General features: G+C 31.0%; 1 protein-coding gene across 13 annotated transcripts in view; it reads left to right on the top strand.

Moving 5' to 3' along the window:
• Nucleotides 1-15,349, top strand: part of LOC117167443 (junctophilin-2) — a 219,730-nt gene that overhangs the window by 140,663 nt on the left and 63,718 nt on the right. For all 13 annotated transcript variants that reach the window (XM_033352389.1, XM_033352390.1, XM_033352378.1 and 10 more), the window contains one exon: nt 1,909-2,046. In XM_033352389.1, the coding sequence (XP_033208280.1) occupies nt 1,909-2,046 (138 nt within the window). The remainder of the gene's footprint in view (nt 1-1,908; nt 2,047-15,349) is intronic.

Genomic DNA, 15,349 nt, shown 5'->3' with positions numbered 1-15,349 from the left:
GCCTTGGAGGAGATTATGTTGAGAAATAAAAAAAAAATTCTTAAAAACGTTGTTTTTCTTGGTCAGGCCGGAAACTTATCAATCCACCCTCGTATTCTTCAATGACCGTAAAAATATTTAATTTTGCTGCCGTTCGCGCCTGTACAGCCTATTTTATCCAATGAAGTAGAAACATATTTTCGATATATATTGTTAGAATATTCAATATATTGAATAGTTCCTAAAATTTTACCATTTATTTCAAAGAATAATTTCCATTTCTTACACTTAATAGGTGACATTCTTTAAATATTCAAGATATCGAAAATCCTAACAATATATATGCAGCGAGGATATGCTGCTATATACTTTTAATTTAAATCACACACGAAAAAAATGTATAGGTAAATCAGCGATATTTATCCTTTATCCAACTGGAGACATTTCTGAAAGCGAACTAACGATATTGGTAAAATGTTTAAAGTAGAGACTTGCAGCAAAATTCATTGTGGAGATTATTCATTAGTGAATCACTAAAACAAATCGTTAAAATTAAGGTAATATACAGCTGAGTTAAGAGAGTTGGAACTCTGAATATGGCGTTGATAAAAAACAACCAAAATTTGTGCTTGAAGTTACGATATGCCAGGACATTAACAACTCACGATGCCACGTTGTCAATTCAAAGATATGAAAATGCTTCAATCGAGTTTACAGTTGGTTGCTTCAAAACAAAAATTAATTTGTCTAAATATATTTTAGTTTTAATGGCCTGATTTTTTAGTATTTTCTGGTTTGAAATTTGGTTGGTTTTGTGCACGGAGAAAAATAGATATTGATAAGCAGATATTAAAAACTTTGATATTTAACCATAATATATAGCTATTACGGCATACTATCTAATATCTTCTATTCAACATACAAAATATTAAAGGGCAATATCTGTTTATATTGAAAGTATAAAATATTTGATATTAACAGCTAATATCTAAGATATTAAAAAAGCTAAATTTTATCGGAGCAAGGTCGCTGACGTGTGGCATGGCGACAAAAGATTTTGTCTGTATCTTGAGCTTTCATCGTGTGTATTGTGGTTTTTCGGATATCTATTGCACTATAAGTATTGGTGGAAAATGGATTAAATGTTTTTGGATATGTTATAATTTTCTCAAGAAAATAAGAACTCAGCTACAGGCATCTTTCATATTAGCCTTGAACAGTGTGTTATGTGTTAAACACAAAAATCGCATAATTATGCAAAAAGCCGAATGCTTGAGGATTCGGATTTTCACAACAGAGGACTACGATATTAATATTCTTTTGCATTTTACAGAAAATGGCATGCTTTACAGGTAATTTTTGCACAATTAAAAAATATTTCTTGAATATCTTAGATTCTGCCCTTTAATATCTTGGATATTGTCAGTCAAAATCTTCTTTTTAATATCTACGGATGCTCTACTTCAGTATCTAGATTTCTGTCCCATAGTTAAATCGCTAAGATATTATCTATTGATATCTAGATAGTCTGTGCGAACATCTGTTTTTCTCCGAGTGGTTTTGATCTCAACATTTCTAAGGCATTAACATAAAATCACGCTTGATCCCATCAGCTGCCAAATTTAATTGAATTCGGTTTAGAATTCCTCGGAGACCTCGAATCTTGATAAAGTTGATTAAGATTCGAAACATCTTTCTTGCAAAATCCACCTAGAAAGTGTGGACTTCTATGACTCTAAATGCCTACTTTAGAGAAATAAGTAACTTTGCACACCGGCAAAATAAAGGTATTCTTAAACATTGTTTAGAAAAAAATTATACCTCCGACTCGCGCTTTAAGCCTCCGACACATTCTGCAAGTTCCACACTCTTTGCGTCTCACCTATTTTGCGCAATTATATCACAAATAGATATTTTTTAAAATTTCAGGTTAGATCACTATAAAAGGCCACCGAGTAGAGACAGTTCCGTGGATCGATATGCCAGAGCACACTCCAGGTTGACAGGGTCCAGACAACCGTCCGTCGACAAAGTAGCATCTCCTCCACCTCAGGATATTCCCGACAGGTGACTTATTATTCAATAAATTATATCATTTCTAGCAATCCATTTCATTCGGTGTACTAATTTGTAATTTTTTAACGTACTTCTGTATATTTAAATAAGTTTGATATCGTCTTACCATATTTTCAGAATACAAATTATTTTGAAGTTTTAAACACACGACACGCACACGTCAAGGTGCCTGTTCTTTTCTGGCATGAACTTAGAATTATGTCAATCAAAAAAGTTTACTTTTTCCTCATTTATAATAATAATACATGAAAGATCTATTTACTTGTTGAACTACATCAAAATTTTTTGGATTTTTTTGTTAGGTGACAACATTACTTTAACTATGAACCCAGAAGTAAAGAATATTAAAATACCGTTGCTTAAAAATAAACGAAATGTTTTTGAAAACATTAAATCAATTATTAATCATTGTTGAACGATTTTCACTTTTTACCTTTTCATTTAGAAGTATTTTTAATGTAGTAAAAGACCAAAATTAGCTTAAAAAGTGAATATATTTTTGCAAAATCTGTAAAGTATTGGGAAACAAATTTATCGGCAAGTTTAAAATTTTTTATTTTGTCAAAAAATATCATTCTGATAAGGTTATTTATGCCAGATAGCTACTTTATGTAGGAACTTGGGAACTCCCAAGTTCCTACACAAACTAAACAATTTGGGTTGTCATAATAAACAATCGTAATTTATTTAAGCAGTACAGATAATAATTTTTTCGCCTTCTGTAGCACTATGCCCCCAAAATATTTATAATCTATTAACCAATGGAGATATGCAAAACCATAAAATTTTCTGCTGTTTGGCAACAATCCCTGTATTTAACTTATGTCAGTTAACGACGGAAAGTTTGGGCGCATTTACTTCAAACGTTTGAAGACTTATACTTCACTTCAAAGACGAATACCTGTGCAGAAACTGAAGCTATGACTTTCTAAGTAGAATCATTTGAAATATCATAGAAAATAATTCAAAGTTAAGAGTTTATTTAGCAAAATGACCATTTTGAAATGTTGAGTTTAACTCTTAGCTAAATCTAGAAAAGGGTTCCTAAAATTTGGAAAATCATCAAATCAAGAGTAAATCCTATTCTTTGATTGTTAATCAAGAGCATGAGTAAGTATTGTTTGATTTCTAAATATTTATACAAAATATTTATTCGTGCAATAGGAAGGTTCTCACCGTGTTTAATGCAAAAACGGCCCCACAACCAAATAAGATCTCGTATTAACTATTCTAAGGCCTATTGATCAGAAAAATCTGAAAAAATCACAGCACTTCTTGACATGAAGGAACATTTCCGTATATTTTTTGCAAATTTCTGCGTGTGAATTTCGAAATAAAAAAATTGCAAACATTTTTGGACTTATTTTTTTTCAGCCATTAGCATAGATAAGTTTTTGACCATTGATGAATCCTTTAAAGACGCATATATCCTGATTTTCAGATTTTTTAACAATGTGGATGAAGATATAATTCATCAATATTTTTAACAATAATCAATGTGAATATTCAACGTAATAAAAAAGGCACAGGAAGTGCAATAAGTACATTCAAATCAAATGACTGTATCCCATAATCAAAAACGCTGACAAAACAAAAGACTTCGATTTTTAAAATTGCTTCTTATATATTGCAAACACTTAAATAACAATATATTAAAAAATTCAAATTGCTTATCTTAAACTAGCTATGGGTATTGAGTAATGACAGACAAAAAATATAGATTTTGTTGTCTTCATCTCTATCTTCAAGTATCACAACTGCTCTATTTCCAGTAATGAATAATCTACTTAGATATTCTGCTGGTTTCACAATTTTTGAAAGATTTCTGGCATGGAATGAATCATATTTAACAACAGCGACATGAGAACAACAACAAATAGTTACTTTTGCCATTAGAGCATTCACAAACGTGTTGTTTGAATCCCAAATATCTAACCGAATTCGGTTTGTACTCGACAAAACTTTTCTATCATCTACTTCTTATAAGTCTTGAACGAACTTCTACTTTGATTATATTTGGAGCTTCTTTGACATAACTTATTCCAATATTGTTTTCCTTGCCTATTATATCAGCTGCATAGGATACCGCTTAACTCATTTGACAGGAACTCGTACAAAATTTTTAAAATCATTTTGGTCATCTCGGGAAAGTCCATTATATCTGACGAACTTAATGTCGTAACTAAGGCCATTTGAAAAGTTCATTTGATTGAAAATGGGCAACATTAAAAATTAGAAAATTGAAGAATATTTCATGGTTTTCAATAGTATGTAATTGATTTCTTTGAGCAGGGTATATAATCTTCTCGTAATTAGATATCGTCGAAAAGTTTTGGGTCTAGACTACCTTCAATTTTTCTTTTTGAAATAACATATTCGGTGTGAAAAAATGAAAAATGATCTAAGTACAAATTTGATTACTACGGATTGAAAAACATAAAAAACCATAGCTTTATATTTTTCCACGAAATTTTAATCCTCTCAGGGCTTTAGGAACTGTTGCAACGCATGAAAAACCATATCCCCTGAAACTACAAGGAGCTTATTCGTTTGATTGAAGTATGTATATGTATGTGCTAATATATATATATATATATATACACGTAAAGTCGTTTGCTAGTCAAAGCAAATATTTTCAGAACCAAGACCTAAAAGAATTCGAACGTCGATTCCAAGGACGATGGGATGTAAATATGTTGGCAGACTACTGCTGATGAAAAAGAGACACGAAAACATCGGGACAAAAACGTCACAGAAACCCTTTACATCGAACATTCGAAGAGAAGCGTGTGCGCAAGAGAAACCAATTTAAAACCCTACATTTTAATCATTTTTGTATTATAAACCATAAAAAACAATTTTTTTTGCATTTTTCTCGAAAAGTAACTGGGGAACCCTCCAATCTGACTTCGGATTCGGATTCAGCAACGAAAAATACATAAGAATACACCTGTCTGGTGATCTGCTCAGGAAACTTTTTTCTTTTTGTGGGCCTGTGTAATTATATTAATTGAATATTGTAGAATATTGATCAGTATCATTGTTGAAAATACTAATAAATTACAAGCTATAAAATAATGCCTGTACAACAAAAATCGGCAAATACACCTGAACGACGAACACCATCGAAACCACGGATTTTGACAATAAACGTTATTTTTAACTATCGTCTACATTGTATAACAATCTTTAAAAATCAGGATATATGCGTCTTTGTAAGGCTCATTAATAATGAAAAACTCGACAATGTTATTGGATTTTTAAAATAAAAAATACCATGAAAATAATTTTCAATTTTTTTCATTGCGAATTTTGCATGCAAAAATTTGCATAAAATTTACAGACATGTCTCTTGATGTCAAGAAGTACAATGGATTTTTTCAGATTTTTGCCATCATTAGTTTAGCTAAACATTTCGAAAACGAAATTCGTATAATCAACGATTACTCATCCAATATGGTGGCTATCAGACTGAAGATTGGCAAACAACAATCTTAAGCTAAGTCCCTTTGATTAGTTTATACGAAATCTTATTTGGCTTTGGGGCCGTTTTTGCATTAAAACCCGGTGAGACTCTTTGGGAAGCCAGAAGTCCAAAAGTCGCATTTAACCCGAGTTTGAAACTTCATTTATTACAATTATTCTAAAATTTTTGGAACACTTTTCTAAATTTGCGAAAAGTTGAATTCAAGACTTTAAAATGTTCATTTTTTTTTTTTTTAATTTTTTGACTTTGAACCTAAATATTTTCCTAGTCGTTTATTTAGCTGATTCTGCTTAGAAAGTCCATTAATATAAATAATATACTCATATAAATTAATATAAAACTTTTTCATTTTATAGTAATTATTGTTTATTTATTTAAACATTCAACGGGCAACGCCTTTTATTACATATAGTATGAGAAAGGATCTAAATATAAAGTGAACGAAATATAAAAGTTGTAGTTGTAAACAAAAAAGCGCACGAAATGCGTGTAAGAGTACTATTTCCACCATAATTTGTTCGCTGAAAAGGAACTCTAAAAGTAAAGGTCGAGCGTTTGAGAGAGAGAGAGGGGGGGGGGGGAGAGTAGGAGAGAGTAGGAGCAGAGAACAAGATCAGGGCTAGAATTTGTGGAGAATCGATATGACCATTAATTACATCATGGAGAAAACGCAAGTCTGCTGGTAAGAGTCGGAATTGCATTGAAGGTATATTTAAGGCAGTTCGATGTTCAGTGTAGCGTGGTCAAATCTATTCCTATGTATACCAAGGTGCCAAGCTGCGAATCTGAGAAATCTGTTCTGTACTCGCTCAATTCTCAACATATGGGTCACATAGAAGGGTGCCCAGATGATGGAGGCCGTTTCAAGATGAGGTCTGACTAGCGAGAAATAGAGTGTTTTAAAAACTAGAATATTATGAAAAGAGTTAGAGGTTCTGACAATGAAACCTAAAGCTTTAAGCGATTTTTTTCAAAATCATAGATAAATGATCAAAGTAAGTAAGTCAGGGTAAAGTCAAGGAAGACACCCAGATCGCGCAAAAAGAGAATTATTATCTAAAATAATAAAAAGAGAAGCATGGACAATATATTTTTTTAATGATGAAAACCGAAATCTGGACTTCAGAATTAATCATTTATATTTTTGTACAATATATACAACCAAACCGCTATATTCTGGTTTAAAAAAACATTTCCGACGAGACACACTAACTTAAACTAAAGTTGTGCAAAAATGTCAATTTAATTTTTAAGGCTGTCGGAGCGGGGTCCAAAAAAATGAAAAAACCCGTGAAACACTCAAAATTTACCAATAACATTCGATTTTAAGCATTTAAAAATGCACTTTGATAATTTTGTTGGCACCGGAAGGGGATTCACGGTGGTAAGAGACTGGGCAAGTTTCGGTTTTTCGAAAAAAAATAAGAAAAATGCTGCCCTCATCGTACTACGATGTCGAATTCTTGTTTTCTCATTCTTCGTAAAATATGACAGTAAAGCAGTAGAAAGATTTTTTGAGGTTAGAAAAGTTTGACATGTATGTATCACTGAATTTTTTCAGATCTGAAGCTTGATCCAGGTTTTCGGTACATAGTCTTTTTCTTTAATTATAAAAAAAATCTCGAAAAATCATATTTTTAATTTTAAAAAAGTATTATAGAAAGGCATTTCGAGATAAACAAGTGCTGAAAACATTTTTCTTTGAGAAATATTTTTTTTAATTGAAAGAATCAAATATTTATACCATAGAAACAACTTTTTAAATGTTTCAAGTGTTTAAACATTATTGTTTATATTTAAAACAAAATATATTTCTGGATAAGATATTCTGGTTGCAAATGTATATAGTATTTTTTAAATCACAAAAGTTCATCCGAAAAATCGAAATGTTAATTAAAAAACACGTGTTTTTGTATATTAATTTGTCGGTAACATTTTTTGTATGATTTTGATTTTAAATTCAAAAAAATAATTTTTTACACTTTAAATATTAAACAAAAATTTATTTGATAACAATATTTTATGATCGTATTTTTAATAAATAATTAATATTGATTAAAAAACAACTTTATTTGTGGAGTTTTATTATTTGGGAATTTTCAATTTTATTAATATTATAAACTTTTCTGGAATCTTATTAGTTTTGGAATTGTATTTTTCGGGGCAGAGAGTTTTACCGAGTCGGAAATTTTATTTTTCGGGATATTTTAGCCGTCCCGATAGAATTACAGAAAATTTGCTCTAATTATAATTTCGGCGCTCGATCTTCTTGATTTTTCCTACAGTATTAATAAAAAAAATTTTATGGAAATTTTTGATATCACAAACTTTAAGATAATCACAATAAAAAATTTAATAATTCACTGTACATTCAATTTTTATTCTTGGATCTTGGCGATTTTTTTCTAATCCATTTCAGTCACTGGTAAACGGGGGTGATTTTCTCTTAGAAAATAAGTGATTATAATTTGAAAAAATTGGGTAGGCTTTTTTGACATCTAGGTATGTAAAAGAGGTAAACTTCAGAAAATTTAAAAACTAGTTTAAGAACTATTTATACTCTTTTAAGATGCCAATACAATTTACACAACATTAATTGTAAAATTTGCAAATTTTTAGACCTTCAGTTTAAGAACTTGAATTTTTCAGGTTTTTAAAACTCTTTTAAAACCTTTTTATATAATTTTGGTTGTGATTTCTTAATAAAAGAATAAGTGCTACTTAGTTTTCAGAACAGCAATTTAAAAATATTTAAAGCCTTAATAGTTGAGACATTTTAAATTTTGTAGTCTTCAGTATATTGAATAATTTCAAATTTAAAGCTATTTAAATATGTCATCTGAATTTTTGAATGGAAAGTGTTCGATAATTTTATATTAAAACCTTTCAAATTATTTAGATACAAATTAAAATCGCACAACTTCAAGTTTTATTTATTTTTTGATCATTTGTCACCCCCCACAAATTTTTTTTTCTTGCAAGGAAATAATGCCTGATTTTTGTAAAAATTAACAAATTATATTAAAGGTTCACTCAAGAACACTTTTGTTCAAAAAATCTTGTTCCTGAATAAATTAACTCTTATTAATTCCATTTTCGTTCTGTCTCAGGGATTGTGTTTTTCATAGAAAACATTGAAATGTGGTTTTTTCACGTTTATAAAATTATAATTGAAGGTCACTCAAGGTAATTTTCTGTGAAAAATATTGATTTACAAAGAATATTTGTCAAACAATAGAATGGATTTCTTCACCCGAGATACAAATGTAAATTCTACTATAGTAAAAACAACTGGAAAAATTTAGACGAAAGCCAAATTTGGTAAAGAAAACAAACCTTTGTCGACCTATACATACTAATTTTATTCCCCGAAAGATTTTTAAAAAATCCATTCGAAACACTTTTATTGCAAGAATTGAATTGAAGAAAAATATTTGTTGTAAAAATAAAAATATTACAATCCGATTCGATTATTCGTTCGAAAGTTATCCGATATATAGTTTACCACAACAACAATGACAACGACAACGTAGACGCCAGAGAGGCAGACAGATACCGACGTAAAAACTTGTTTTTCTGATTCAAGGAGCCTCAAAACGTCGAAATTTCATGAAATTCGTGAAAATCATTTTTCGCATAAAACTCTTCTCATTATGGATGAGAATGTGGTCAAATAATCATGGGCCCTTGAAGAAGTAGCGTTTTTCGCCTCTTGACTTTTTTACATATTCTTTGCTTTGCTTCAAATGTCCATTTTCGTTTGGTTTTTTGGATGTTGAAAATCCTTTAACTTTGGTAAGATTCATTTTATCAAAAAAAGTTGTCAGGATAAATTGTTCATATTTTTTGTACCATAAATGGCTGTAGATAGAATTTTCAAATTTTGACAAAAGTGGTCTCAAAAATTTTGAAAAAGCTTCAACTTTCTGGATTTTTTTTAAATGGCTGTTTAACGAACTTGATCTTTCTTTTTGGTCCCTTAAGCAGTGTGTTAAAGCCCAATCCAATCGGACCAGTCTTTCGAAAGTTATCTAGTATACAGACAACAACAACAACGACGACGCTGGACAGACAAATAGAACCCGACGTGAAAACTTATTTTTCTGACTCAAGGGGCCTCAAAACGTCGACATTTAATAAAATCCAAAAAAGTTATTTTTCATAAAAATTTTGGACGAGAATGTAAAAATTATCAACAAGATTTGTAGAAAATCTTTCAAAGAATAAAATGATTGTCCCGTAAGTTACAACCGAAAAATTACAATTTCAAAAAAATGAAAGTTGTTCTAAATATTGAGCTAGACTCGCGACCGGGACAAATCCGGAAATGAAAGTCAATTTGAAAATTGAACTGCAGTTCTAGTATTAAAAATTTAACAGCCCAAGTGCGAATCGCCAGAGCTGAATATCGGCACTTTAATGCACCAAGTCTCACTTTTAGTACGGGGAACCATGTTTCACGAGGATCAGCCAAAGTCTGGCCCAGTGACGGCACATTACTGGGCCAAGTGTCACTTTTACCACGGCAAACCATATTTTATTTAAATCGGCCCGATGTTGAGCCAGTGCTGGCAGCCTATATTGGCTATTTATATTTGCCGATTCTCCACTGATGCTTGACCCAGAATCGGCACTTTGTTTCACCAAGTCTTAGTTTTAGCACCTAATAAACAAATCTTACACGAAAGATAAAAAAAAATTTATTGAAAAATTGTTAAAGTTCACGATGAAATTTGTTAAGTTCTGTCATTAAAAATTGTTAATGTTTATAAAAATTACATTTCCTGTCATTGCAAAAAGTTGTAATGCAGGCTACAACGGATAAAAATGAAATATTACGCGAAGAAAAATTGTAATCGATTTAAATTATTTATTTAAAAATTAGTGTATTGATATTCCTGTTAACATTTCATGTATTTTACATTTACACAACGTCACATAATTATAAATAATTAGAAAAAGATAGCTTATAATTTGGTTCTCTAATTTTTCTGAACTGCAGCTTATGAGAATGGCTTTTTCACAGAGTTTCAACTTATCAGTTTAGCGGAGTGGTTAGCACGCCCAGCTGTTGGGCGATAGATTTAGGTATATAGATGTAGGTTCGATACCCCGTAGCGCTAGAAATTTTATTTGGAATATAATGTTCAAAATGTAATATATGTATTCAATCTAAACAGGACCATTAATATTTATATTCAAAGTACTCGCAATCAGTTAATATTTATTTTTTAAATATCTTTTTTGTCATATCCTTAGACCGTAGCCAGTTTTGGGCCGGCAATGGCAGAAAAGCCCTGGCTGCCAAGTCAAGGCCATAGTTATCAATCCGGCAATGGCACGACGATGGCAGCTAGGTTTGGTCCAATACTGGTACCGAGTGTTGGGCCGACAATGGCAACCAAACCTTAGCTGCAAAGTGCAGGCCATAGTTATCATTCCGTCATTGGCGCGATAATGGCAGCCGAGCTTCGGAAATATTTTTGCCGACTATGGCCCAATGTTGGGCCGTATGTGACTTCGCACTTGGGAGTGACTAATTTTACAAAGTGATTCTAGATCTGTTCAAAATGATATAATTTACATATTTTAACGTTAAAATTTGAACTAATTTAATTCGAAAGGCTTAGTAGTGACACAAGTGTAAATGTTCAAATTAATGGCTTTTTAAATGAACGCCTTTATTCAGTTTTAAAATCTTTCTGAAGTATTATTCCAGTATAAAATATTCCATTTTTAATCCATTTGGTTTGGAAATTTAAAAAAAAAAACAATTTTCAATAGTAAACAATTTGAAAATGAATTGTCACAACTTCCGAGTGACAAGTTTAAACTTGGAATGTTACGATTATAATTGTTTTGTTGTTTTATTTGTATTTCGAAGGTAAAAGTATTTGATTTTGATTCTCAAAAAGCAGTTAAATAAGCATTAATTTAGAAAAAAATCAAATAAGCTGGAGGTTTCTGAATGTTTCAATTAAAAGAACAAAATTTGGAGCTTCTCAAGAATTTTGAAATATTAGGAAAACAATTAAAATTTCTGGATAGATTTAAAATGATTTTTTAATTCGAAAAAGTACATAACCCAAAGAGAATGTTTAAAAATATTTCAAAATCTTTCAAAAGATTTACAATATTAGAAAAAATCTGCAAGCTCTTGAAACAATTTTGTGTGCAGGATTTTACAAAAATGTTAGGAAAAATGGGGATCAGTCTAAAAGACATTTAAAAGTTCCGAAATTTTTTTAAAATAATTAAAAAAGATTTGAAATAATTTAAATGAGAATCGATACTTTTTATTTTGAACAATTACATAATTTTAAGAGGAGTTATAAAAATATGGGACCACTGAAAAAAATCCTGAAAGGGACGAATGAAAAATCCCAAAAAATGAAATCTCTGGCACCTGAATAATAATTTTATAAAAATTGTATTAAAAAATACATTAAAAAACACTTACGCTTTGAAAGAAAAAATGTTCTGCCTACATTTTCTTCGTACCAACATAATAACATATTTGAAACAAACTTTACAGGATTAAATTCAACAACGATTTATATCAAAATTTATTTTTATTATTTTTTTTTATTAATAAAAAATTCGATTTTTCAGAACTTTTATATTTTTTTTTCAAATACTATGCACGTTTTGAAACAAATTTTTTCCTCCAGAAATATTTATTCGATTATTTTATTGTCAATAAATAAATAATATTTAATAAACAATTTTTTGAATTGTTTAAATTTAGGAATTTTCTATTTCTGATATTTTATCATTCAGCCATTTTATTTGGGGAATTTTAAAATTCGGTAATATCTTATAGTCTGGAATTTTATTTATTTTATTTTTCGTGAATTTTCCAATTCGACTTTTATATTTCGGGACTTTTATAATTTCGGGAATTTTATTATTTGTTTATTTTTCAATTTACAAATTTTACAGTGTCGGGAATTTTATTTTTCGGGATTTTTCAGTCGCTTTTTCCGAAAAATAATATTCACACATCATTGTAAAAATTGCGAAATTATAACATTATCGAAGTATAAAAGTCCCGATTTGAAAAATTCTCGACAATTTACAATCTTATCGAATTTGAGAATTGCCGACGGAAAATTTCCGAATTATACAATATCCGGGCTAGAAAACTCTCTAATTTGAACAATTAAAAAACAGTTTGTTAAACAAAAATTTTGTAATAGAATAATGAAATATCTTTACCAAAGAAAAAACTTTTTTAATGTTTAAAGTTTGTAAAAATTATTGTTTCAATTAAAAAAAAAAAAATTGATCCAATGTATTTTTGAATTAAAAAAGTTGTTTGAAAATGTGCATTGTATTTTTGTATATTACAGAAAACGCTCGCAAGAATAAAATCATTATTTAAAAAAATAAAAATAAGATTCGCGTTAAATTTCTATAATAAAACTATTTGATTATTATATTTTCAATAAATAAATCATATTGATCACAAAACTGTTTTCTCAATTTCTGCAATTCGGGAAGAGGAAAAGTGTACAACTGATACAAGGATGCCTCTGTCAACTCGCTGATAATAATCTATAATAATTTTTTAATTTTCTTTAAAATTATTTATTACGTTATTTAAGAATCTTGCCTTGACATAATTTATAATAATTTAAAAATTACTATAGAATTATAGACTTGGCGTTGCACATATTTTGTGTGTTGTAACGTATGAGAAAAATGTCGAAATATGATAATATTATTCACAATACAATAATATTATTTCAATATTCTAGCATTTATCTCCAGCACGCCAGAATTTTCCGTAAATCACAAAAAGGGTGGAAAATCGAGTTTTCATATGCAAAAATCTGATACCGCTCAGATCCCCAACCCCCTTGACCAACAAATTTCTCCTTTCCCTCTCTTCTCACATCTCCCTGACTCTCATTGCTCGGTCACTTTGAATTCCACAAACCATAGACTTAAAAAGCCTATTTATGCAAACTCTACACGCAAAAACACTACATGTACAAATTCTAATCTCACTAAAAACTCTCGCCTCCTTCTTTTCTCCCTACTACCTCATCCCATTTTTCTTCCTATATACATCTTTGGTTCCCATAAACCACAAATCTTCAACCCGAAATATAAAAACTCTAGACATAAGTATCATAGATGTTTAAATCTTAGATATACATATCCTCTCTCCCCCTCTCCCTCCCCTGACCACCTTATCCCTCTTGCTCTATACTTTTTTGACCCACAAACCATAAACCTATAAACCTTAGAACTACAAACTCTAGGCACAAATACCATACATGTTCAAATTCTATGTCTAAATATCCACTCTCTCCCTCTTTTCTCATCCATCCCATCTCTCTTCCACTATACTTCTTTGCCCCCAGAAAACCATAAACCTGCAAAAGTTAAAGCTACAAACTCTGGACGCAAGTACCACAGATGTTTATATTCTAGATCTACATATTCTCTCTCTCTCTCTCTCTCTCTCTTTCTCTCTTCCTTCTCATCCCTTCCTTGTCACCCACGGAATCTTTCTTCCTCTATACTTCAATGACCCCCGAAAATCATAAACCTGCAAACGTTATAACTACAAATTCTAGACACAAATATCATAGATGTTCATATTCTAGATCTACATTAGCTCTCTCTACCACACTTATCCTCCTTACTGCTTTCATCCATCTCTGCTCCTCTATACTTCTTTGATCCCTAGAAACGATAAACCTACAAACCTTAAAACCACATACTATGCGCAAAAAAAATGTGCATGTGCATGGATTTTAGTAGATTAATATGAGAAATGAGAGGAGGAGAGAGACTAAGGTTCGCTGACCTACGGTTTGTGGAAGTCAGAGACTTAGAAATATGGAAAGTTTGGAAGTGAGGGAGAGTAGAATGAAAAAGGGAAGGGAGAAATGTTTTGGTGGGTCTAGAATTTGAACAATTATGGTATTTGTGTTTAGTTCATAGATGCGGTTGGGGAGGTGGGAGGGCGAGAACGGAGGACGAGAAAGAGGATATGAAGATATAGGATTTGAACGTGTACGAGGTGTGTTCAAAAAGTAAGGTGACTTTTCAATTTTCGCGGGCTACGCACATTCAATGTTTAAATATTTTTATGTTGGTACACTCGTCACGATCATATGTTCGCAGTTTTGACTGTATAGCTCGTGTTGTTTTTCTGGGAGAGGCGTAAAAGTTTAGAAGGGTTGGGTGTGCTCGGCGATTTTCTTCTTTCGAAAAAAATGAAGTTGCATACGGTGAGTCTACTCTAAGTAAGAAAAATGTGTATAAGTGGTACAAGCTGTTCCAAGAAGGCCGAAAGGATGTCAAAGACGAACCTCGCCTTGGACGTCTCAGCACGTCAACAACAGATGAAAACGTTCAAGCAATGGAAGAAATGGTGTTGAAAAATCACCCAATTACCATCAGAGAAGTTGCTGAAGATGTTGGCATATCGGTTGGCTCATGCCATGCTATCTTTTCGGACGTTTTGGGCATGAGACGTGTGTCAGCGAAATTTTTTCCAAAACTGCTTAATTTTGATTAAAAGATCCATCGCATGACCATCGCTCACTAGATGTTGAATGAAGTCAATAATGATATTCACCGGATTTGGCCCCCAGTGACTTTTTTTTCCCCCAAAACTGAAAAGACCCATGAAAGGACATCGATTTTCAACGATTGAGGAGATAAAAACTTCATCGCTGACAGAAATCAAGGCTATACCACAAAATGACTAAGAAGTGTTTCGATGATTGGAAAAAGGGGATTACTTTGAAGGGGACAACATAAATATTGAGGAATAAATGAATATTT

This window comes from Belonocnema kinseyi, chromosome 2 (genome assembly GCF_010883055.1).
Source record: "Belonocnema kinseyi isolate 2016_QV_RU_SX_M_011 chromosome 2, B_treatae_v1, whole genome shotgun sequence".
In the NCBI taxonomy this organism is placed as follows: domain Eukaryota; kingdom Metazoa; phylum Arthropoda; class Insecta; order Hymenoptera; family Cynipidae; genus Belonocnema; species Belonocnema kinseyi.
This window is presented reverse-complemented; position numbering and strand designations above follow the sequence as displayed.